Source organism: Punica granatum, chromosome 2, assembly GCF_007655135.1.
Source record: "Punica granatum isolate Tunisia-2019 chromosome 2, ASM765513v2, whole genome shotgun sequence".
Classification (NCBI taxonomy): domain Eukaryota; kingdom Viridiplantae; phylum Streptophyta; class Magnoliopsida; order Myrtales; family Lythraceae; genus Punica; species Punica granatum.
This window is the reverse complement of record NC_045128.1, coordinates 30040149-30062360: the sequence shown is the minus strand read 5'-3', so window position 1 is coordinate 30062360 and position 22212 is coordinate 30040149. Positions and strand designations below refer to the sequence as shown.

At 36.8% G+C, this 22212-nt stretch overlaps 3 protein-coding genes across 3 annotated transcripts; 1 reads left to right on the top strand and 2 right to left on the bottom strand.

Moving 5' to 3' along the window:
- Window positions 1-1214: 1214 nt before the first annotated feature.
- Window positions 1215-6835, bottom strand: LOC116197108 (phosphoglucan phosphatase DSP4, amyloplastic). The gene is made up of 14 exons (XM_031527134.1): window positions 6681-6835; window positions 6491-6563; window positions 6350-6394; window positions 5596-5701; window positions 5434-5510; window positions 5242-5318; window positions 5043-5123; window positions 4497-4629; window positions 3967-4026; window positions 3365-3421; window positions 2584-2679; window positions 2178-2237; window positions 1674-1781; window positions 1215-1565 (listed from the first exon to the last, which is right to left on the bottom strand). Exons 1-14 carry the CDS (start codon window positions 6704-6706, stop codon window positions 1440-1442), a joined length of 1125 nt encoding a protein of 374 aa, XP_031382994.1. The 5' UTR covers window positions 6707-6835; the 3' UTR covers window positions 1215-1439.
- A 1567-nt stretch (window positions 6836-8402) lies between these two features.
- LOC116197814 (SEC12-like protein 1) lies at window positions 8403-12234 on the bottom strand. Its single transcript, XM_031528065.1, has 10 exons — window positions 11978-12234; window positions 11550-11650; window positions 10874-11006; window positions 10665-10756; window positions 10204-10303; window positions 10012-10084; window positions 9753-9873; window positions 9483-9602; window positions 9013-9083; window positions 8403-8900 (listed from the first exon to the last, which is right to left on the bottom strand). Exons 1-10 carry the CDS (start codon window positions 12131-12133, stop codon window positions 8695-8697), a joined length of 1173 nt encoding a protein of 390 aa, XP_031383925.1. The 5' UTR covers window positions 12134-12234; the 3' UTR covers window positions 8403-8694.
- A 7309-nt stretch (window positions 12235-19543) lies between these two features.
- On the top strand, window positions 19544-22212 carry LOC116197951 (probable phytol kinase 1, chloroplastic). The gene is made up of 6 exons (XM_031528235.1): window positions 19544-19958; window positions 20606-20673; window positions 20761-20892; window positions 20984-21099; window positions 21178-21292; window positions 21383-22212. Exons 1-6 carry the CDS (start codon window positions 19641-19643, stop codon window positions 21567-21569), a joined length of 936 nt encoding a protein of 311 aa, XP_031384095.1. The 5' UTR covers window positions 19544-19640; the 3' UTR covers window positions 21570-22212.

The window sequence follows — 22212 nt, the reverse complement described above, 5'->3', positions numbered from 1 at the left end:
CAGAAGGTCCATTCGCCTTCGCCATACCATAGCTCATAGAGTCGCGAAAGTTTAGGGGGTAATTGTTGAATTTTGAAAGTCGAGAGGACTGATGGTGATACAGGAAATTTCCTTTGTTCCCATTTCTGACTCTCATTTACCCTGTTCACGCGCCAGCGATTAATGAAGCCCGCCACGCACTTCGTTATCGCAAAATCTTGGAAAATGGTAATGTATTTGTTTTGGGAGTGCATTTTTCTTCCTTTTCCTCGTGCCAAAATGAGAAAGGAATATATCATATAAGCGTTTGGTTTCAAAATAGAGTTAATAATTTTAGTACATTAGTTATAACAATAGTTAAGAAAAAAATACGTGAGATAATTTGTTATAAAATTTTAAAAAATACAAAAAAAAATAATTAATAGTTAAAAAAATTACTATTAAAAAATTAGTTGTAATAATAATTAAAAAAATATGATGAATTTATTATTAAATAGAAGAAAAAAAAGATAATAATTGTGTCAAGTTAATGAAAGAATAGACTAGAGTGAAGTAGAATTTTATTTTCGTATCAAATCAAAATATGTCCAAAAATCTCCTAATATTCTGTGTGTGTATATATATATATATATATATGCAATAATAACATTTTTTGTTTGGGTGAATGCAATCATAACATTTTGTGTTGATAAAGTGATCAATTATGTGGTCTTTGAAAAAAAAAATACTATTATCTGAAAGACACGACAAAACTCTTGCAATAATACACGGTTGTTTAGTTGGTCAATTTCTATAGAGTTACTATGACTATACGATTCACTCAACACTTTATTTGACTTTTAGGCCGGCGATTGTGACAATGTGATGGCATTGGCAACCAAAGCTCGATTTGCTTTATGTAATTTGATCAAGTGGCTCAAGTCCATCTCATCCGTGTAACTTGAACCTAGGTTGGATCCCATTCAGGACAGCTCGAACACAAAGTTCGATTCGACCTTTGCTCAAGCCACTAGGTCACGACATCGTGTAGCCGGTCTGGACCAGATTAGCCTAAGCTGCATCTGATGAGCAATACAACCACGTGCCTTGTGACCTTCAGAAGATGACCTATCCGAATTTGCTATTTTCCGAAACTATAACCGAATTTTCCTAGTTAATAAAAAATGAATGCAATGGAAGATAGAGAATTGAATGACTAAAGCATAATATGAGCAATAACAGACAGTTCTCCGAAGAAATAGTTAACTATAACTCTACATGGCCTTTATTTGATGTGATAATGGAATTTATTCTCAAGTCTGTATGTATACATTTCTATAATTTTTTATTTATCAACCGATTATGCTACAACATCTATAGTTATATAATATGCGTCTAACTATTTCTGCCTGCATAGCACGCAAAATTTACTGTCGTTGGTAATACGTGTGCGTGGACAGAATTACCCATGGCTCATGTTTTCACTCCTCATAAGCCTCAAGAAACTGCCTGATGATCATGCGTTCACCCTTCGTCAGGTCAGGGTCGTCTGATGTTAGCCTCTTCCTCAGGATTGCACTAGCGCTGCTGGGATCATCATCAGTGACCTGTACATATAATAAGAAGTGAAAAATGAAAAAGAGCAATGATTCAAATTCCACAAACATGTCGTTCACATGTTTTCATTAGAATATGTTGAGACAAATGAAACTCACCGTAATATAGTTGTTCACATGGCTGTCCTTGTTTGGAGATGTAATGAGCTCATTCTCATTGCACACCCATTCACCATCAACAATATACTTATACTCGTAATCTCCTTCCTGTCAATGATTGGAAGCAGTACGTAAATCTCTGTGGTTACATTATGTACAAAAGCCGTAATACACATGCTTTACCCAAGAAGCTGATGTCTTCCTCCCAAAAAATAATATTCATCAGTTAGATGAAATGAAAGGAAAAGCTTGTTATTTCCTTCAAGCAGCAGAGTCATTACATTATGACGAAACGAAAGATCTCTAGATGATATATTCATTATTTCTTCAGCATTATTCTAGTAATTTCTATATAAATTATGATTTTCTGAATTTATGCATCTATCTTCATTGCAGATGCGCGAACTTTATTTATATCCACATCTAAGATTTTAACTATTGTATAATTAGGTAGATATAATAGTTGGCATACTTCTCAAAGATCATATAGTGTAGAGCACTTACAGGTAATTCCCTTTCGAGAATCCATGATCTCGTCTTCTTGTCAAATTCAAGGGGCATTCTCTGGAGATAGTTCAACAGTAGAATCCGATTGGGTTAAGGAAAACAAGAATCATGTATCCAACATATGTAGTATGATAATATTTACCAAATTTGTATCCAACGGATAAAGTATGTTAAACAAAATGAAGTAAATAATCGTTCAGATGTCTTTGATAAAGTGTTCAGACCCAACATCAGCCTATAATAAATGTCTCGACCATGCAACATTTCCACCACAGATGATGCTTGAGGGAAACACATTTTTTCAAGTTGGTTATAATTTATGGAGGAACTAGATTGACACATACGCAAGCTTTTTAACATTTTGAAAACAAAGAAAAGAGTACTATATGAAGAATATAAATACCTGACCCCATCCAATATCGAGTCCAGAAACTTCCACAGTAGAGCAGTTACCATATTTCCATGTCAAAGTTATCAGCTTCTTCTTACATCCTGTAAGCTTCAATTAAGAACAGATATGATGAATTTGATATCCAGTTATTGCCCTAAAACATCAATATGAAAACGCAAACTCTACTTTCTGGCATAACAATTTTCTCTCTTGTCAGATTTTTGAATCTTTCAGGATGGTCTTAGATATTAACATTTTCTGTCCCATCCTATGTTTTTGCCTTTCTCCTTCAGCATCATTTGGCATAATTATTGAATAAAATTTTTTTTCCTAGGCCATTGCATTAACAAGAAAGCTTCTCTTCTTTTCCCTAAAGAAAGCTGCCGATGGAGGAAAGATTAATCTAATGTTTTAACCGACTTCCCTCGGTAAGGTCTTGGCCCAAATTTATCATATGCTACCACCATTTGCAATTAACTTTTGACTGGAAAATTTACAGTGACATCTTTAAGAGCTACCTGATCTATGTCCATGCATTTTATTGGCAAATTCAAGTTTCCTAAGTGTGCATCCAATCTTCTCCTCTGCTAGCTTAGCTTAATGTTTGTGAAATGGAAAATGACAGAAGCAGTTCTTTTTTAAGAATCCATAAGCCAAAATGGAATATTCTCACTTATAATATGCTGAATATTTCACCAAATCATGTTTACATAATGAAAAAACAGAGATCAACAAAAGCTTAGACCTTTAGAGATTGATTATTTCAAGGCGTAAGAGAAGGAAAGTCGCTCACAATATCAGCAGTGGCACTTTTTATTGCGTAAAGCTTTGGGAAGCATGACCTCTTGCTCTGCAATGAGATAACATATTATTTTCAGGTCATCACAAATAGCTATAACTTTAGCGAAACAAGTCAGTAAGCTTATGAGCAAATGTGTAATTTTTTCACAAGCTAACTTTTGGACTCCTAATACTTGCTAATCTTTCAGGCACGATTTCAATAGGACATGATCTTATATAGGGACAAACTAAAATATGGTTATCTACTGAGCTATCTATAGTCTACCTACGAATAAAAAATATTCATTAAATTTACTGTACAAAATAATTTAGAATGTCATATCAATATATTCTTATCTGAGAAGTTAAAAGGTCAATGCCTAATCATTTTCTAAAGTAAATAGTATAAATTAAGTGGAAACCAGGAAGATCAAATTTCCATTTTGTAGCGCAATAATTAAAATGCATATTTTGCAAAACGCTGCTCACTTATCAGAAAGTTTTCCAAATGAAAGGAACTGAGGGAAATATTTGCATATCATTCCAAAGAATAGTCATGTCAGAAGCACATTCACACGAATTCAGCTAAACCATTGATCATTAGGGAGCAATTACCTGAAGCAAACTGTGAGCATCATTGAGTTTATATCCCTGAATCCAGAACATGTATGCTAACTGAAATTCAAGTAAAGCATCAGTAATTATGTATCAACATAGATCGGCATGGAAATGAATAATTAAGATATATAAGGAATAACGCTAACTACTGCTTCTCTGTAGCGCATATGGACTCATCAGCAGGACTTTGTAGAAAAATACTATTGAAATATTGCATTCAGTTTGAAAACTTTAGGATCTGTAAGAAGATATTATCATGCAGGGATACAGCAGTCTCAAAAGGGATCAACCTTTGTTGACTAAAAGTAAGACATCAGTCTACCATTCACCCTATTCAATCAATCCATCAATTTAAGAGAACATGACTGACATTGGTAATTGCTAAAGGAATTAATTGACTGAAACAAATGCAAACAGCACAAGAGAACCATATATGTTAGAGGTGTCACAGTACCCTTAGATTAGGGACAAAAACCAAAAGAAATGGAAAAGGGAAAAAGAAACAAATTAATCAGATATGAGCGTACCGCAACAGCAGGAGCTCTTCCAAGTCCAGCAGTACAATGTATATATGTAACACCTCCATTTCGGTTTATGGCTTTGTAGAGTTTGCTAACCACCGCTGGAAGCCGCATACGTAAATCAAATGCATCAAAATCCCTGCTACAAGATATATTAGAGTACTATACGATATGAACAGTGGATTATAACTGTAAGGTAGCCTTTATTTGGTGAATCTAAATTTGCATCATGTAATAAGCTAAACAGATGCTAGGTGTATACTAAGTGAAACAAATAGTAACTCCAACAATGTGACTCATCACTCATTTGAGTGCCAGGACATTATTAGGCTGCTGAAGCTGCCAAGCTTCAGACAAATTACAAAATTTCCTGGGTAATGTGTTCGAAAAAAGTCTTACATTTTTTAATGCCAACAGCCCAAATCTATCCATGTAAAGAAGTTTAAATCAAGTACAGAATTTCAACTGCATGATCAAGGATTCAGCAAAATGTAAGTACTATTCATGCTTCCAGAAGTTATTCATCAATTGCAGGATTTCTTCATTACCAACCTTATCCGAGCTCGTAAGTGTTCAATGTCATCGTATGTCTTGGCATACTCTTGAATTGCTTTGATGTCAACCCCAAAATATCTGGAAGTATTATTTAAGGAATGAAGATAACTTAATACTGGATGAGTAGACTATCTTTTCAAGTGGCCACGTCTAAAATAAGCATGGATGAAAACTTTATGCTCTGCCGTATGGATACTCCAAATCTGGATCTTGTTGTAAGCAAAAAATTGTTTTGACTCCAATCTCACGAAGCTTGTCAACATCATCAGGGTTCTGAAATCAGGAAGGCAAAAAGAAGGGAGAAAAGATAGGTATCAGACCAGTATGGCAACCAGCCATAAACTCAAAACAGTAACTTACATATATAGTGTAAAATTATTATAATTACCTGTAGGCATGATCCCACAATCAAGTCTGGGCGAATGAAGTTGTAATTCATTCCCAGTTCATGCCTATAAGTCAAAACTGCCTTAGAAAAGAATCATCAGCTATCATTGCCAAAACCAAGAAAGTAGATGCAAATTGCAATGCATGTTATGATTAGACTTACCAGCACCCATAGCTTCTGTCATGTTATTGCTATAAGTCTCTGATTTTTCCTCCTTCACGTCAGAGCCACTCATCTCTGCAGCACTAGAAGTCGAACCAGAAATGGCCTACAAACATGAGCACAATTAAGCCTAGTGCGAAAATGAGTTCGAGATTGTGTTAGAGCAAAACACATTTTACCGGCTAAGAGTTCTATTTACCCTCTATCTTTCACCGGAAGCCACGACTACGGTTAAACGACTCGTTGGTTGACCATCCAAATAGATTATGTTAATAAAACCACAACGCTCAAGCTCATTAAAGAAACTACTTTCCCCTAGCTAACCGGATGCCCTTTAGAAAACAAAATACCAATGACTACAAAAGACACGTCGAGTATACATTTAACTAAAGATCAATCTCGTAAAACAGGACAAAACGTGGGAATATTCCCATATCCAGAAACTGACATGCCAATAATAGAAATATCTCCCCCCTTGACGGGTAACAACATTCATCTTATCATCTTGAGCTCACTCTATCACCGATGGTTCGGCTAGGAAAAATTTGAGCATAAGAAACTCCACTTGCAAATTCGGAATGCATTGAAATAACTTATGATCTCCACAGAAAAAGAATCTCAGCTTGTCAGGACTAAATCTGATGAACACAACAGCATAGACTGAAGCTAGAATAGAAAGAAAATTGACATTTCAACAAAATCGAGTACATTCAGTCACTGAAACCTTCGCTAAGTTCCGGACTCCATAGTTTACCTTCATAGAGATGCTCCTGTGAGGATCGGAACTTTCCGCAGCACCCTGCGCCAGCTCAAGGAAGCGACTCAGATTAACAAAAGTAGACTGCAAATAACACCGAACGTAAACCGAAGCCGATTCTGCTCAAATCCACCGTACCTTCATACTGAGAGAGCACGGTAGCTTCCACTGGCTATGGCATTTGAAGCTTTGCAGAGGCAAAGATGAGGCCCTGGAGTTCGAATCAAAGATAAAAAAAAAAAAAAAAAAGCAAAATCGATTACAGATTCGTGATTGAAGATGGGGAAGGAGGCAGATCGAGAGAGAGCTCGAAGTGAGTGATTGGAACCTCGGAAGATTCTGAAGGCAATTCATCTGATCCGCTTGCTGAGAGAGAAGTAGAAATGGGAGAGTAGACTTTTTTTCTTTTTTCCCTTTTTGGGTATGAATTGCTTCGACAGGTTTTATAGGTGACGATGACAGTGGATTGAGCAGGGAAAAAAAAAAAAAAAAAAGGAAAATGCCTTTTTGTAATTTAGAATTCAGGGGAAAAAAAAAAGAAGAAAGAAAGAAAGATGAAAAGGTTGAAGAAATTTTGAGAAATATCTCCAAATCATGGCCAATGAAGAAAAAAGTTAAAAAAAGCAGACACGTTTGATATCAAATGGGGCCCGGAAGTTTCTTGCGTTGCCATTTCGCTCCTCGGAGTTATGGATCTCTCTTAATTTCAATTGTGCGCGAACGGTACTACGAGCTAATAGAATAATTTTTGCCATGAGGGTTAATTCAATAATTATATTCTAAAAGCTAGTGTGGAAGGATCGATATGATAAATGCATCAGTTATTATAACTTAATTGATATAATATGCTCTTTAATTTTGAATGACTTCCGAGAATTTTCATGCATAATTTTTTACCCAAATTCCTTTCTTCTTTCCGTGGTCATCCCATAATTTCGTCTTAGGACGTGCAGTGACCAAATTCCGAATTTATGTAGATAAAGTTTTGCGAATATGATGACCAATATCAAAGTAATGCCAGATAAATTGATTAAAATAAGGTTAAATGAGATACACGTGACAACTTCAGGGGTCACATGAAAATTAACCAAAAAATGAGGAGTGGAGGATGAAGCCCGTCAAATATCTTTTTATATTATTATTATTATAATGAGTTCGATGAACTTAATATATATATATTATATATTATATAATTCAGACTATTGCAAGGAGGAGATGGCATATAAACTTTTTTTCGTGTGAGGAAAAGTTGCACGTAAGCTACCTATCACTTAAAATTCATTATATTTACTGCTAAATCATCTTTGACTCTCTTCTTCTTCGGTTCTCTCCCGTCATCATTGCACATGATTTTTAAAATTTGTGATTTTTTTATTATTCAAATACTATTTTAAAAAAATATATGAATATATAATTTATTCCACGTAGAATATGAAATTTATCAGTACATTCTTTCCAAAAATATATAGAACGAATTGACTATATTTCAATAAAAATGATACCAGCAGAAATATAAATCTTAATAATTATTAAAAGAATATCGTCATAAATATCGAACTCCGTTTATCAATGATGGTGATCACTGCATAACGTCTGCTTTCATGCGGACCCCACTCATGCTGCGGTGGCCGAAAAATATCTACTTTATGCGGATCCCAATCATGTTCGGGCGGAAAATGAATTATATTCAGGGTGGAAAAAAACCTATGCCAAGACAAGAAGTCCATTTCCCAGAAAAGGCTAGACCCAAAAAAAAAAAACACAGGAATTATAAAGGGTGAGAAATTTCGTCTGACTAGTACAGAAAAATGATGGAAGCTCATCCTCTTGTTCAATTGATTAAACTCCTTCGGCCAAGAAATAGTGACGTCGATATTCCAATCGGTATTAACCTCAGATAGTACGCTAATAAGCGTATCTCGTAATCTCACTGATAAAATAATTCCGACTATTTCCGTTACACAGAGAATTTTCAGTTTTGTTTCTCTTCCTTTCCCTATGATGAGCTTCTCTTTCTATTAGTAAACTAAACCTTGATGGGCACAACAACTAAACATAGAATTCCCGGCAAAAAGAAAACTAAACATAGAACCGTTTTAGTCCACAACAGAAGGGTAAATACCTATTATCATCCAAAATAAAAAGTTAAAAAGGCAGAAAAATCCATAATAAAATTACAAAGAGACGATTAACTACGTTAATATATATGTTGGAACTTTTAATTTTGAAGACTACAATCGATTTGGGTAGTGATGAGAATCTTATTTTCAAGTTCATTGGCATTTGCACCTCACACAAAAACCTGGTCTAGGGGCCTAGATAGCTTTGGTAATAACGTGCGCTCACATATCCAAGGGACCGAAAGCGCTCCACATGTTCTGATCGTCGGAAGACTGCGGCTCCCCCAGGATGGCCCCAATCTTCGGCCTCGCAGGCTGGTCTCTCCCGAGAGGGAAGTTCCAGAACGAGTCCGAGTTTTCATAGAATATGTAGAACGCCACCAAGGATGCCAAGAACAGCCCCACCAGTACTAGGTAAACTTGCCACTCTGCCACACAAGGAAAGGGAATCAACTCAGGATATGCTAGGGCCCTTGCGGGCCACGAGTCCCAGGACAATTCAGTCTAAAGAAATCCTTTTGAGATCAAGAAGTTATTCACCTTTCCAATCAGCAGGGACATTTAGCTTAGTCACCATTGCGCCCCACTGGTTTGAAGAAGTAAGCACAACCCTGCACCATCACTGAGAACTAAATGATTCTATACATGCAGACATACACAAGCTTTTGGGACCCGGAAAGAAAAGATGCCCTCAAACTGGTTAATCACAAACATTGGACGCTCCAAACCTCCTAGCACTTGGTGAAACTAATAGCAACCAACCATTTTGAAGGAAAGTCACGTATGATCATTCATCCTCTTTTGATGATCATTCATCCATGTGCACAACAAACAATACGAGAATGGAGCTACGGCCTGTTTGGTATATAACGGCACAAGGATGAAATGCTACAAATCATAATATAGTGAAGTTGCATAATTCTTCGATTCCAGCACATTAAGCAAGCCCTAAACTGAAAATACCAGTTATCTGATTGTGCATAATATCTTTTATCTGAAGTGGGCCATACCTCTCACTGGGACAGAACTCGAGGGATGTAATAGAGGTGCCAAGATGTAGCCTCCTGCTCCAATGGCTGATCTCCATTTTCTTAACTTCCACAACACAAACATCACCATCTTTGCTTCCCCTAGATGTTTCGACAAAGGAATCAGTACCAAAGGCCTTATCAAGGACAGACACTTTCTATTTTTCCTATTCCCCGTTTCTTTTATGTTCAACAAGACTAATTATAATATTCTAAGAAGTAGACTAGCAGTGCAGAAGGAGAACCACTTACAAGCCAAGATATTTCCCGTCCAAACTGATGGACATAATGGCAGCAGGCTTTCTGAGCAGTCTCTTATAACCGATTCTGTTCCACGTACTTATGTCCCAAACTGCAGTCACAGCTTTATCTCCTACATAGTTAAACATGTGCCAACTCAATAAGAAAATACAAACTCATACCAGGAAAAATAAGCAAGAAACCTGAGGTTGATAATCACAGAAAATCTAATCATTCAGTCAACAAGAAAACTGCAATTGCATGAACTGACCTTTCTGAACCGTGCAAAATAAAAATGGTTTTGTCCCATCCCTAGAGAATCGACACAATTCAATACTTTCATCCTGAACCAAGGAACACGGGAAAATTAAAATAAAAAATAAAGAAAGAAGCAAAAAATTAGGGGGAAAAAAAGAAGAACAAAGAGCTAGGTACTAATACCAGCTAAAAGAGTAAATCATACCGGTTTGCGAGTTAAGGTAGTTGAAGGGATGCCATCTTCTGCCCTCCATATTCTTGCTGAACCATCAGTAGATGTTGAAGCCAAATACTCGGAGTCCAGACTGTAATTGAACAGTAGAGCATAAAGAAGATTTTCTCAGTTCAATCTCAAATACTCAAGTGCTTTGATACCTAAATATTTTTAGGCCTATTAACGTACGTAAATGCAATACACAGATCCTAGTCTTTAAAGGTTTCAGTAGTTCCAGGTCACTACTGATAGAAGACGCTCAAAACTTAAAGCTCTGTGTTTCACTGAAAATCTGAACCAAGGACATGATATTATCCCATTTTGGAGACCATAGTAAGGCACCCAGCGGTTAAGCTAAAATGTCATGCATCGCTCAAATGTATCCTGTCGGGCTGCAGAAGCATTCATTGTCATATTATATATCCTAAAATTCCTTAAGGTCAAAATCCTACCTGAAATCCATATCTCTGAAGGATTTGTGTGCTCTTGGTTCATCCAATATGACGTGAAGACTAGGCCACTCCAAGATTCTTAGATGACCATCCTGTGGTGGAAAAGATGAGAGATAACAAAATTCATATAGAGTTGGAACAAAAGCATGCGGGGCAACACATTTAATCTGATTAAAATAATCAATCACAATATAAGATGCTATGCTTACCAATCCACCGGCAGCAAATCTGGATCCATCTGGGCTGAAGGCGAGGCATTTTTGAAGACCAACATCTTTAAGAGGAGGTAATCTCTTGGTCAACAGCTTCAATTTTGTTTCATGACCATACACTTCAAACAATCTGGAAGGCATAGAAAGCATCAATTTGCACAGCGTCAATGGAACCTGCTGCAAAATTTTCAGCCTCTGTATAGTTCAAGCAATCACGGCCATTTCATCAAAAATTTCCCCGGGACGTAAAAGTCAGATATAAAAGCCCATTTAAGCATTGATTTGCAACTTTGAGTCATTTTGGGAAAATAAAAGTTCTGTAAACCGTGAAAATTATTACATCTTTTTTTTTTTTAAAATCATTACACAGCAAAGCTAACAGTTGCATATGACATAAAACTCGACATCGAGAGAGAAAAGAAACAAGTTCTGTAAGAAAAGTACGCAACCGGCTTAGTCCGTCTCATCCCACTGCAGTTTGATTTAAAGGTTTCTATGCATATACTGTGGAGAAAGAATAACGGTCGAGCAATATAAGCCCATATAAAAGTTGACCAGAAACTGAAAAATCGTCTAACTTAAAACTGCCGTCATGAGTCGGTCATGTCCTGTATTTTCGAAGCTCATACAGAGAATGAACGTAATGCTTAACAATGGATGGGAGAGCACTCACTTGCAGCTGCCGGTGCTTGTAGAGCACACAAAATCATCTCCGCTGGGGTGCACTGCTATGGCGGAGGGGTCCCCATCACTTTCATCAAGCACATAACTTACCTGACAAACATAAGAGATTCATGGAAAATTTCAAAATCATGGTTAACGACAAGGGATAACATATAGCAGGGGAAAGATATTTGGCCAACGCCATTGAAAGACATCGCTCCGTGCAATTCCTTTCTGGTAGATTATATAACTTTATTCAGCCAGTGGAAGACATCAACGAAGCGTATTTGGCCAATCGGAAGAGTCAACTTCCATAACCAACGCAACGATCTCAGACGAGTCAAGGCGTTAAATTCTGCTTCGCCTATGGATATATCAACCATATATGCAAAGAAAAATCGAGCGATTCCGCTTATAGATGAGGGCGGAGTGAGGTACCAGAGGGGAAGAGGATAGAGATGTCGTCTTAGGGTCGAAGGAGAAGATCTCGACGACCGCCGGCGAAGAGGAGCCGCGCCTCAACTTCCCGAGCACAACGAGATTAACGTTCTCGGGTCGCCGGATCCACGACCCGAACGCCACCGTAGCCTCCATCCAACGCCGGCGAAACCACCGGAAAAGCAATCGGAGAAGACTTTCCTGATGGACCCGGACAAAAGAATGATCTTTGCTGTTGGAGAAGTTGGAAAGCTAAAATATAAACGAAGTCGATTTTATACGGACGAAGACGGGTGCACGGTGGTACCGGCAGCAGCCGATCGGAGCTCCTGTGCCCAAGTGGGGAAGGCTAGGCACCAGGTGATTTGACATTCGGGAATGAATTATTAGGAAATTTCACTGCGCGCCCTAAAGTTTGACATGAGGAATGTTTGTGTCCTAAAGTTTGAGTCACCTTGTACTGTAACAGCGTAACCATTGGTAAAGTCAGTTATTTGAACAAATATATACGTATGCCATGATATATAGATATATAGTTTTATCGATTCATAAACCAAGAATAACATTAAAGGGAATTTGATCAGATAAAAGACGATATACAACTAACTTTTGTCATTTGAGATATCTTTGTCGTGTAATTAAAAATGTAGATTCAGATACCAGTTACTCACTTTGCATTAACTTCAACATAACAACAAAATGCATTTGTTCATTGCAAAAAAAGAATCATAATTTTGCCAACAACATAAGTTGATTCTACAATCTTCGACAAAGTATATAACATGAATATTGGATAATTCATGTATTGTGACACTTGCCTTTGGATATGTAAACAGGCTTTTCAATTTTTTGAGACGGCAGTGGAATCATGTCCGAGACTACAGGGTTCACTTTTAACATGGTAAGAACTTATAGTCGCGAAATTTATAAAATAAAAATACAGGGTGCAAAATGCAAATTCTCCCGTGGCGTGGTTTTTATTATTTTATTTTAAGGTTAAGATGAGCGTGGTGGTGGGACCCTGGAGGGAGTTTGTGCGGAGAAGTCAAAGTCAACACTCTGGGATACGGATATTCGGTTGATTATTCCGACGGGCAGACAAGAGCTTTGTTGTTGGCTGGCCTAGGCAATGGCATCCTCTGGTTTTTCATGGTTGCCCCGAATGTCCTTATGTCCTTATTATAATTAATCTCTAGCAAAAAATTAATAACAATAATTAATTAATTAATCAAATCCAAAAATATTTATGAATAAATTTTCCAATATCAATGTCAATGCAGTCCTTTCCTGGGATGTTTGCTTTCGATTTATACTATGAACGATAATCGATATGTCAATCATTAACACAACTAATCGATCATCGGAACACATGTATTAATATGATGATGACGATGATTATAGGGGAAAAAAAATGATGGAACGAAGGTACCTGGACTTAAGCCATATCAATGTATTAATGTTCTACCTTAAGTTGATGTGGCTCCTTGGGTATAATTATTCAACAACATTAGTTTATCACAAATTTAATTGCTCGACTTTTATGTAGTCGATCTGACTCCTATGAGTGTTAAACCTCAAGGGATTAACCTACTGATAAAGAGGAGCGCAAGTATTCACATGATTTTTTGTTCGAATTCCATTGAGGTCACCTATTATAACTTGCCATATTTACCCTTTCCGCGTGTTACAGGGGTGTACGGGATTTGAAGGATTAATTTGACAAAGTCTGAATAGCCCTCGTTATTGAGGGAAAAAAAAACTCCTACGAGTGCTGGTTGTCAAATAGTCGGGTTTCGAGCAAACTATTGGGATAGCCTTTATATACTAAATCCACTCCAGTTTTGAAAATACAGTCTGAACATATTCTAGATATTAAAAAAAATGATATATAATTAGTTCATTTTATTCTAATAACAATCCATCTCCCTAGGCGAGTGAAAGACAAGATATAGACGTTGGTCGTTGGCTTAGGAGATTTACAAGACCCAAAAGGGTGGATCCTAGAGCAGCATAAAAATTGATAGGACAGTTAAGGAAATCTATTCGGATATACTTGGTCTCAAGTTCGAATCCTACTTTGACATGCAAGAAGTCGTAAGACTAACTTTTTTTTAAAACGAGAATAGGTAAGGCTTGCTACAGTTTTTTTTTTTTTTGGTGCTGAATAAGGCTTGCTACGGCTATAATATACTTGGATTGGCCCCAGAAAGGATTACTTTAGAGAATTGAAGAAGTAAAAAAAAGCATTTTCCTACCATTGATGCAAAAAACAAAATGTGTGTATATATAACACGAAATAATAGTTGCTTCCCATTCTACCGAGTGCTAATATCGGATAGGTTCCACGTTTAGTATTTGAGACCTGGCTGGTTGAGTTCACCGTATAGTTTGTGGCCAACCACTAGTCACGTTTAGCACGAAAAAAAGATAGCAATGGTCATAAAAAAATTTGCTATTTTTGAGTTTAAATCCTGTAAGTATGACTTTGAAAAAATACAATCATAAACATTTAAAAAATTGATAGATTCGGTTCATTCCGTAACTGTCTGTTAACGGTCATTGACGTGGGCATAACACTATTAGAACCAATCCCAGTTGGCCGTCAATCAGTACACGTGGACCAATCATCAGACGCCACGTCAATAATTCTTAAAGATGTATAGAAAAAACATAATAAATTTAGAAAAATAGAATAAAATTAACTAAAATCAAATACAAATTAGAAAATGTAAAAAAATTAAAATAAAAACTAAAAAAGATTTGAAAATAAATAAAATAAATAAAATATTATGGCTTTTTTATTAAAATACAAAGAATCGAAAAAAATCATAAAAATAAAAATATAATTTGAAATTTTTATAAATAAGCAAAAATATGTAAAAAAGCAAATACAAAAGAATTCAGAAAATGAAAAAATTATTGGACATTTTATAAAATAAGACAAAAATTAAAAAATAACTAAAATGAAATAAATTTGATACCTATGCACCGCTTGCTAGGATGATATCCATATATCGACAAGTTCTAATGGCTTTGGCTTCCATATATAAATTGCACGTGCATCAAATGGTTGTGAAGGCGGCTTTCTTAAATGGTGAACTCGATGAAGAAATCTATATGGATCAACCATAAGGCTTCGTGCTGCTCGAAAATGAAAGGAAAGTGTGCAAATTAGTCAAGTTGTTGTACAACTTAAAACAAGCACCCAAACAATGGAACGAGAAATTCGACTCAGTGATCTTGTCGAATGGATTTACGCATATCAATGCAGACAAGTGCATTTACTCCAAGTTTACAGACAAATATGGAGTCATTATTTGCCTATATGTGGACGATATGTTGATCTTTGGCACGAACTTAGAAGGTGTTCGTGAAACCAAAGAGTATCTAACCTCGAAGTTATAAATGAAAGATCTAAACGAGGTTAATACAATTTTAGGGTTTAAGGTGCATAAACATGAAAACGGTTTTGTCCTTGGTCAATCTCATTGATCGAGAAGGTGCTGGAGAAATTCAAGCATTTGAACGTTAAGGATTCCAACACTCCTTATGACCCGAACATTGATATATTCGAGAATAATGGTAGGGCATTAGCACAATGAGAGTATGCTAGTGCAATTGGGAGTTTAATGTATGCAATGTACTGCACTAGACCAAATGTTGTGTGCAAATTATCAAGGTAAAGTTTTCGGTTATCTAAAAAAAACCGTAAATTTGGGATTATTCTATAGCGATTATCCCGGGATACTTGAAGGATATTCATATGCAAGTTGGATAATAAGTCTAAGTGATAATAAGTTGAAATCGAGATGGGTCTTTACAATTGGAGGCAAAGCCATTAGTTAGGCTTCCAAGAAGCAAACTTGCATTTCACACTCTATGATGGAGCCAAAATTATAACTTCGGTGGCCGTCGGCAAGGAAGTAGGATGTCTAAGAGATATCTTGTTAGCTATAAAGTTATGGCCATAACCAATGATTGTCATTTCTGTTTATTGCGATAGTAAGTCTATCATGTCTCGTGCGTACAATATGGTGTACAATAAAAAGTCTAGACATATAAGTTTGAGACATGAGTATACAAGGCAATTGATTAGGGACGGACTAATAACCGTTACCTATGTGAAATCGAGTGACAATATAGCTAATCCTTCCACAAAAGGATTATCTTCAGACATAGTTAAAAGAACAGTCTCTAAGATGGGTCTTAAACCTATTCATCAATTGAGTCATTGATAATGGTAACCCTACCTCGGCCTAATCAACAGTTTAGTCTCGAGGTTTAAGGGGTAATAAAAAATTATTGAATTATAAGTGCACGAAGATATATGATTTAGTGTTTATGTTTAAGGAGGATGAGTTGATCGCTATTAATGGATAGGCATTAGTTGTCGAGAAATCCACCTATACGGACATGAAGTGATGCCGCTTCGAACAAGAGTTTCTTAAGATTTTCTCTCGTACATGTTTGCAAAAAAGGATGAGCACATGATCACAACGGTGCTAATAAAAGAATGCTCATACTCGTATAGTAAGCGACTTTGCTTGCGATTTTTTCGAATTCAATTTTAAGGGTGAAGGTTTAAGTGTCTAGCCACCAAGCACCTTGTTGAGGTTTTGAGAGATTAGCACTAAGGGAGAATTGAAATTTAACGATACTATCCCCATATGCAAAGTCGTAAATGAGTTACAAATTTTTGGAATTGGCAATCTAGTGGGGGATTATTGAGAAATTACATTGCAAATTCAATGAGTTTGTATTTTCGGTAATTTACTTAGTGTAATCTTTGTACTAAGTGGATGGAAATAAGATTTCGGTTTTTTTTTAAATCCATATAGTCAATGGGTGTTTGCCGTCTAGAAGGTCAACTTTCGTCGACCATCCGTACAGTTAACGTCCGTCGACCGTCCGTTCAGTCAAGGCGCGTTTGACTATTTGTACAAGCAGTTATTTTGGCCAAAAATGGTGCAAGGTTCCTCCATGGGATACGTCCCAAATGAGAAGACACGCCTTTTCTCTACTTCTGTGCTCATTGAATACAAATAAATAGACGCTTTGGTGCACAAAAAAGTGATTATTGATCAATCTAAACATTTCAGAAATTTGAGTGAGTTAAAGCGAGAGTTTTTCTAAGTTTTGCTTTTTGAGAAAAACGTGAGTCTCATTGTATCCTGAGAGTTCTTTGCCAGAACCCGAAGTAACTGAGTGTGGGGACAAATCTACTCTTGGATGCCCTACGGCATCCCCCAAGTTCAAGTATTGTTCGTGATCGCAGTTCGTGTTCGTGGTTTGTGATTGTGCTCATGGTTTGTGATCGTGTCCGTGGTTCATGATCGTGTTTGGAGTGTCTCTTCCGATTGTCATTTCCCCACCATCCTTATCAGCTTCCATAATAGTTCAACTTAGAGGCCTGTACATGAATAATAATGTTTTATTTGGTTTTAGAATTTATTTTTAACTTTACTCCATTTATTTTTAATTCAATAATACAATTATTACTTTTTTTCCTTTTTTTCAATTTTTTTAACTATTCAATTTAAGTTTTAATACTAAATTCTCTCAACTATTCCTTACTTTTTACATTTTTTCTCGTAATTCAACAACACAATTATTACAACCCAATTCGTTGAGTTTAACTCAATTCTAATCCTAAACAAAGCTAGATCTGACTATAGTTGAATTATGTTGTAAAAACAATTACTGAAACGCATGAGTGAGCAGAAGATCTATGGTTAAACTTTTGGTATAATGAATAGCACTCTCTTGGATCTCTTTCGGAGTAGTTAACGTCTCTATTTGCGATATACTTTCGGGACTAATGCCACGCTGAAGTGAGATACACCTATGTTTGGTAACAAAATCAAATTTTATTTAATTTAATTTAACTTTTTTTTTTCAGTATAACAACACAATCATTACTTTTTTATCTTTTTTTTTTCAAATTCTTTCTCATACTTTTTCTTATATATTATTACAATTAATTTTTAATATTAAATTATCACAACTATTCAATAATTTTTCTTCAATTTCAATAATTTTTTCTCAATTTAATAATACAATTAATCATTTTTTTATCTTCTTCAAATTCTCTCATGTACTTTTCCCAACTACTTTATCTCATCTCCTAAAATCATATTAAATTAAATTAAATCAAACTTAATTTCATTACCAAACGCTATATTTATATTAAGGATCTCGTATATTGTATCAACGTCAAGGAATCTTAACTCAGAAGCATCACTCATGTACTATCGAGATACAATACAACATTTGGACTCAAGCAAGATTTCACCCCCAAGCCCATCTAAATTGGGACCAGGGCCATGTCCAGCATTTATAGGTAGATTTGCCCACAAGTCAGAAAAAAATGATACCGATTCGGGATTAGGTACGATATGATGGTTTTAGAAGTAGTCCTAACATCAGGAGGACTGATCAAAAGGACTGCTCGGAGAAAATAATATTTTAAAATTATAGAAAACATAGAAAAATAACAAATTTAAAGAAAGGTTAATAATAATAATAATTCTCAAACTACAATTTTATCTTTGGCAGTTTGAGCTCTATAATAATTGCTTCTGAGGTAAGCTTCCGATTAAACTAAGAAATCTAGCAAAATTGTAGGAAATTATTTGAATTTTGTCAGAATGTACTGCATCGATGGTGATATGCCTGAGTTGAAGTTCTTGATTAACCTTGTCTATTTGCGACGTTTCATGAATGGTTTTAGTTTTCGGATGAAATTATGCCAAATTTTCTGTCAATTCAAAAAATTGTATGGATGGTTTTTGTACTTTTCAAATTTCATTTAATTTTTTATTTGTTTCCATATTTTGAATTTTTTCAATTTTTCGTTAATTCTAAAATTTTCATTTTTTGAACTTTTTTCGAACTCTTTTAGAAATTTATTTATTTTTTAATTTATTAAATTTTCATATTTTTTAAAAAATTTCATTTTTATTTATTTTCTGTGATTTTTTTAATTTAATTTTTTTTTGAATTTTTTATGAGGAGTCGCATGACCAATAATGCCACGTGCAATTTCAAGTCCATATTGATATTCGTTAGGTTTACATAAGCAAATGGATGGAAAACGTAATGGAGTTGGACGAGATGATATTTCTAAGACGAAATAAAAAACGATAATTCTTTTAAAAAAGTAAAATTTAAGTTGAAGCTGAGAATTTAAGCAAAATTTGAATTCTTTTTATGTAATTTACCCGTTTTAAAGTATCTTTAGTAATTTCATCCATAAAATTTAAATATGTTTTTATGGATAGCAAATGGATTTAAAAAGGATAATTAACAAACTAATAGATTTTTTTCGGTGCGTACTTTGTTATCCATAAGCCCATTGAATCCCGACTAATCCAGTTCGAACCAAGTCGACAATTAAAAGAGTAAAGCTCTCTCAACATAAATTTTATCCATTCAAAAGACTCGAATCTGAAACTTTATTTAAAAAGAACAAGTACAGAATCGCTCGAATCAATCATTTTGGTAATACATAATTTTATCCTGAGAAATAGTTATTTATGGGCAAAAGCTCGTATATAGGCAGCCCATCGCATCAATTCAAATCTGAGCACGATTTATCGGAGTAGAGCCGAGGGCCAGGGCAATCACTGGGGATGAAGCCCATCACCACCCACTCATCTTCATCATGAGTCTCTCCCTCTTCCTGTTGCCGTCGTCATCGCCGCCGCTGCCGCCGTTTTCCTCCTCCTCCGCTCTCCGTCTTAGCCGCCCGCTGACCTCTCTCCGCCCTCCTTGCTTCCCTCGGCTTGTCCCCCTTCCCCTGCTGCACTCCTTGGCTCATGCTCCCACACTGCCCCGCTCGCTCCGCCCGTGCGCACTCGGTTCCGGCTCCGCCGCCGGATATCTGCTGCAGGATGCAGGCGCCACCGCTGCAGTCCTCGCCGGCGCTTACTCTCTGGTCCTCACATTCGACACTCTCACTGAGAATAACGTCATTCAACAGGTCTGTCTCTCTTCTTCGCCGTCTTGCTCTCTCAGACTGCATTATGAATTCATCTATAGCTCATGATTCTGTTAAGATGTCCGATGAGTATCCCATTTGAAGGAGTAATGCCAGAAAGCCTCGTAGTGCCTTTGCATTTGCTATTTTTGTCACCTCTCTCTAATCGGATAAGGTTTCAATGAATCGTAGCTCCGATCTATAGTTGCCTAGTTGCCTTGGTGTGATTTGATCATGTGTTTGTGAGAGGATTTGTTCATGTCTTGAAGCAGAAAAAGCAAAGGAAGAACGGCAAAAATAATGTCAATATGAATGATCGGAAAGCTCGACATGCTTTGAATGAATCTCTGTTCAGAACTGAAGTATTCAACCCCTGGTAGAGTTGGACGCCGGGAATGGTACTAGTTGCCCCATGGGATGATGCTTAGTTCTTTCCCTTCTGAGTTTGGGGGACTTGATTACCGGAGAGCTTCTTCTGTGTGTTCGGTGCTGATGGCATTGAACTAGTAATGTACCTAAATAGATCAGAGATGAATGTTCTGTGGAAGCCGCAAGAATATCTCTCTAATTTCGTTTTGTTGCAGACCTTACCTTAAAGAGCTTTCCGTCTCACTCATCTAACTTGCATGATCCCCTTTGAATATGACCAGAGTTTAAGCAGAAAGTTGGTTCATATCTTGTCCGGGCTGCTCTTCATGGCTTCATGGCCAATTTTCAGGTACTTTTTCAGCTCAATTGAAGTCATGACAAATATTATGTTATGGTTTAGCCAGAATTCAACTGGCAATTCTGAAATCTAGAATAGCAACTCGGTGGAGGCTCGCTACTTTGCTTCCTTGGTTCCGCTAGTGAATTGCTTAAGGCTTGTCATCAATGGCTTCTCCTTGGTTACTGATGAAGGACTCGTGAAATCTGTTACACGCGAAGGAAATCCGGGGTAAAAGTTCCTTCCCACTTGTTCTGACTCTTTTGTGCTCTAAAATTATAGGAAATCGAGTCTGTTCAGATTCATGAATTGATTCTTACAGGGAATTGTTAAGGGGTCCGTTATACTATGTTCTGATGTTGATCTTGTGTGCTGTCGTCTTCTGGCGGGAGTCTCCCACTGGAGTAATCTCAGTGGCCATGATGTGCGGGGGAGATGGTAAGACTTCTGCCTCGTATATTTCATCGCTATCAATCCTCCTTAGTGGCCTATCTGTTTGAAAATCCGATCTTGCAGGAATCGCTGACATAATTGGGAGAAGTTTTGGCTCGCAAAAGCTTCCATATAATCAACGAAAGAGCTGGGCAGGGAGCATTTCAATGTTCGCATTCGGTTTCTTAGTTTCAATCGGGTGAATCTCTCTCTTCTCTCTCTATTCTCTGAAGTCTAGTGGAAACCCTCTTGCTCAAAACTGACTTGGTTATTTATTTCAAACATGTAGGATGCTCCAATATTTTTCAGCTCTTGGATACTTTCAACTGGATTGGATTGGGACAATACAGAAAGTTGCTTTGATCTCCTTAGTGGCAACAGTGGTGGAGTCCCTCCCGATTACTGAGGTGATTGATGACAACATTTCTGTTCCACTCGTAAGCATGCTGACTGCTTCTTTGACGTTCGGTAGTTAATAGGCCAAGGACCAACCATCTTCTCCAATGTACGATCGAAAAACCCTACAGTGCATATCATTCAGTAAACACACTGCAGCCCAATATCGAGGTTTTAGCATCAACGATCCGGCTTTGTTTGTGAATTTGAGGGTCTTAGTTTTGGACACAGGAATGGATAGAAGGAGGTGATTTATGGAGGATATGGCTATGATCATCGGCTTGTTTTTGTATTGCGTACTTGACCATTGTGGAGGCAAAGATAATTATTGAGGGAAATGTGTTTAATTGAAAGTAGTTTATTCTCGTGTTCATGAACTAATTCTTATTAGGAAATCAACCCTCTTAAGGCCTCTGCCACTCCTTCCGGCAATTGCAACACAGCTGGCAACCATTGCCAGGAAGCGGTAGAAAGGACTGATGAAGTTGGTGATCTCGGCTAAGCTCAGGTGGCCGAGGTCAACCCGCCTGAGCCAAGATTGGGGCAGTCATTTCTGCTGATTCCGAACAGCAGCGACGCCATACTGCAGAGGGTGGCATGCAGTATCGGACAGGACGGCAGTCGCCTTGGCTAAGCTACTATGAATATAAAGAAATTTGTCCATGTTTTTCAAAAATGCCGACGACCCTTCTAATCGAAGTTGATCGAGAATGATTCCCAATT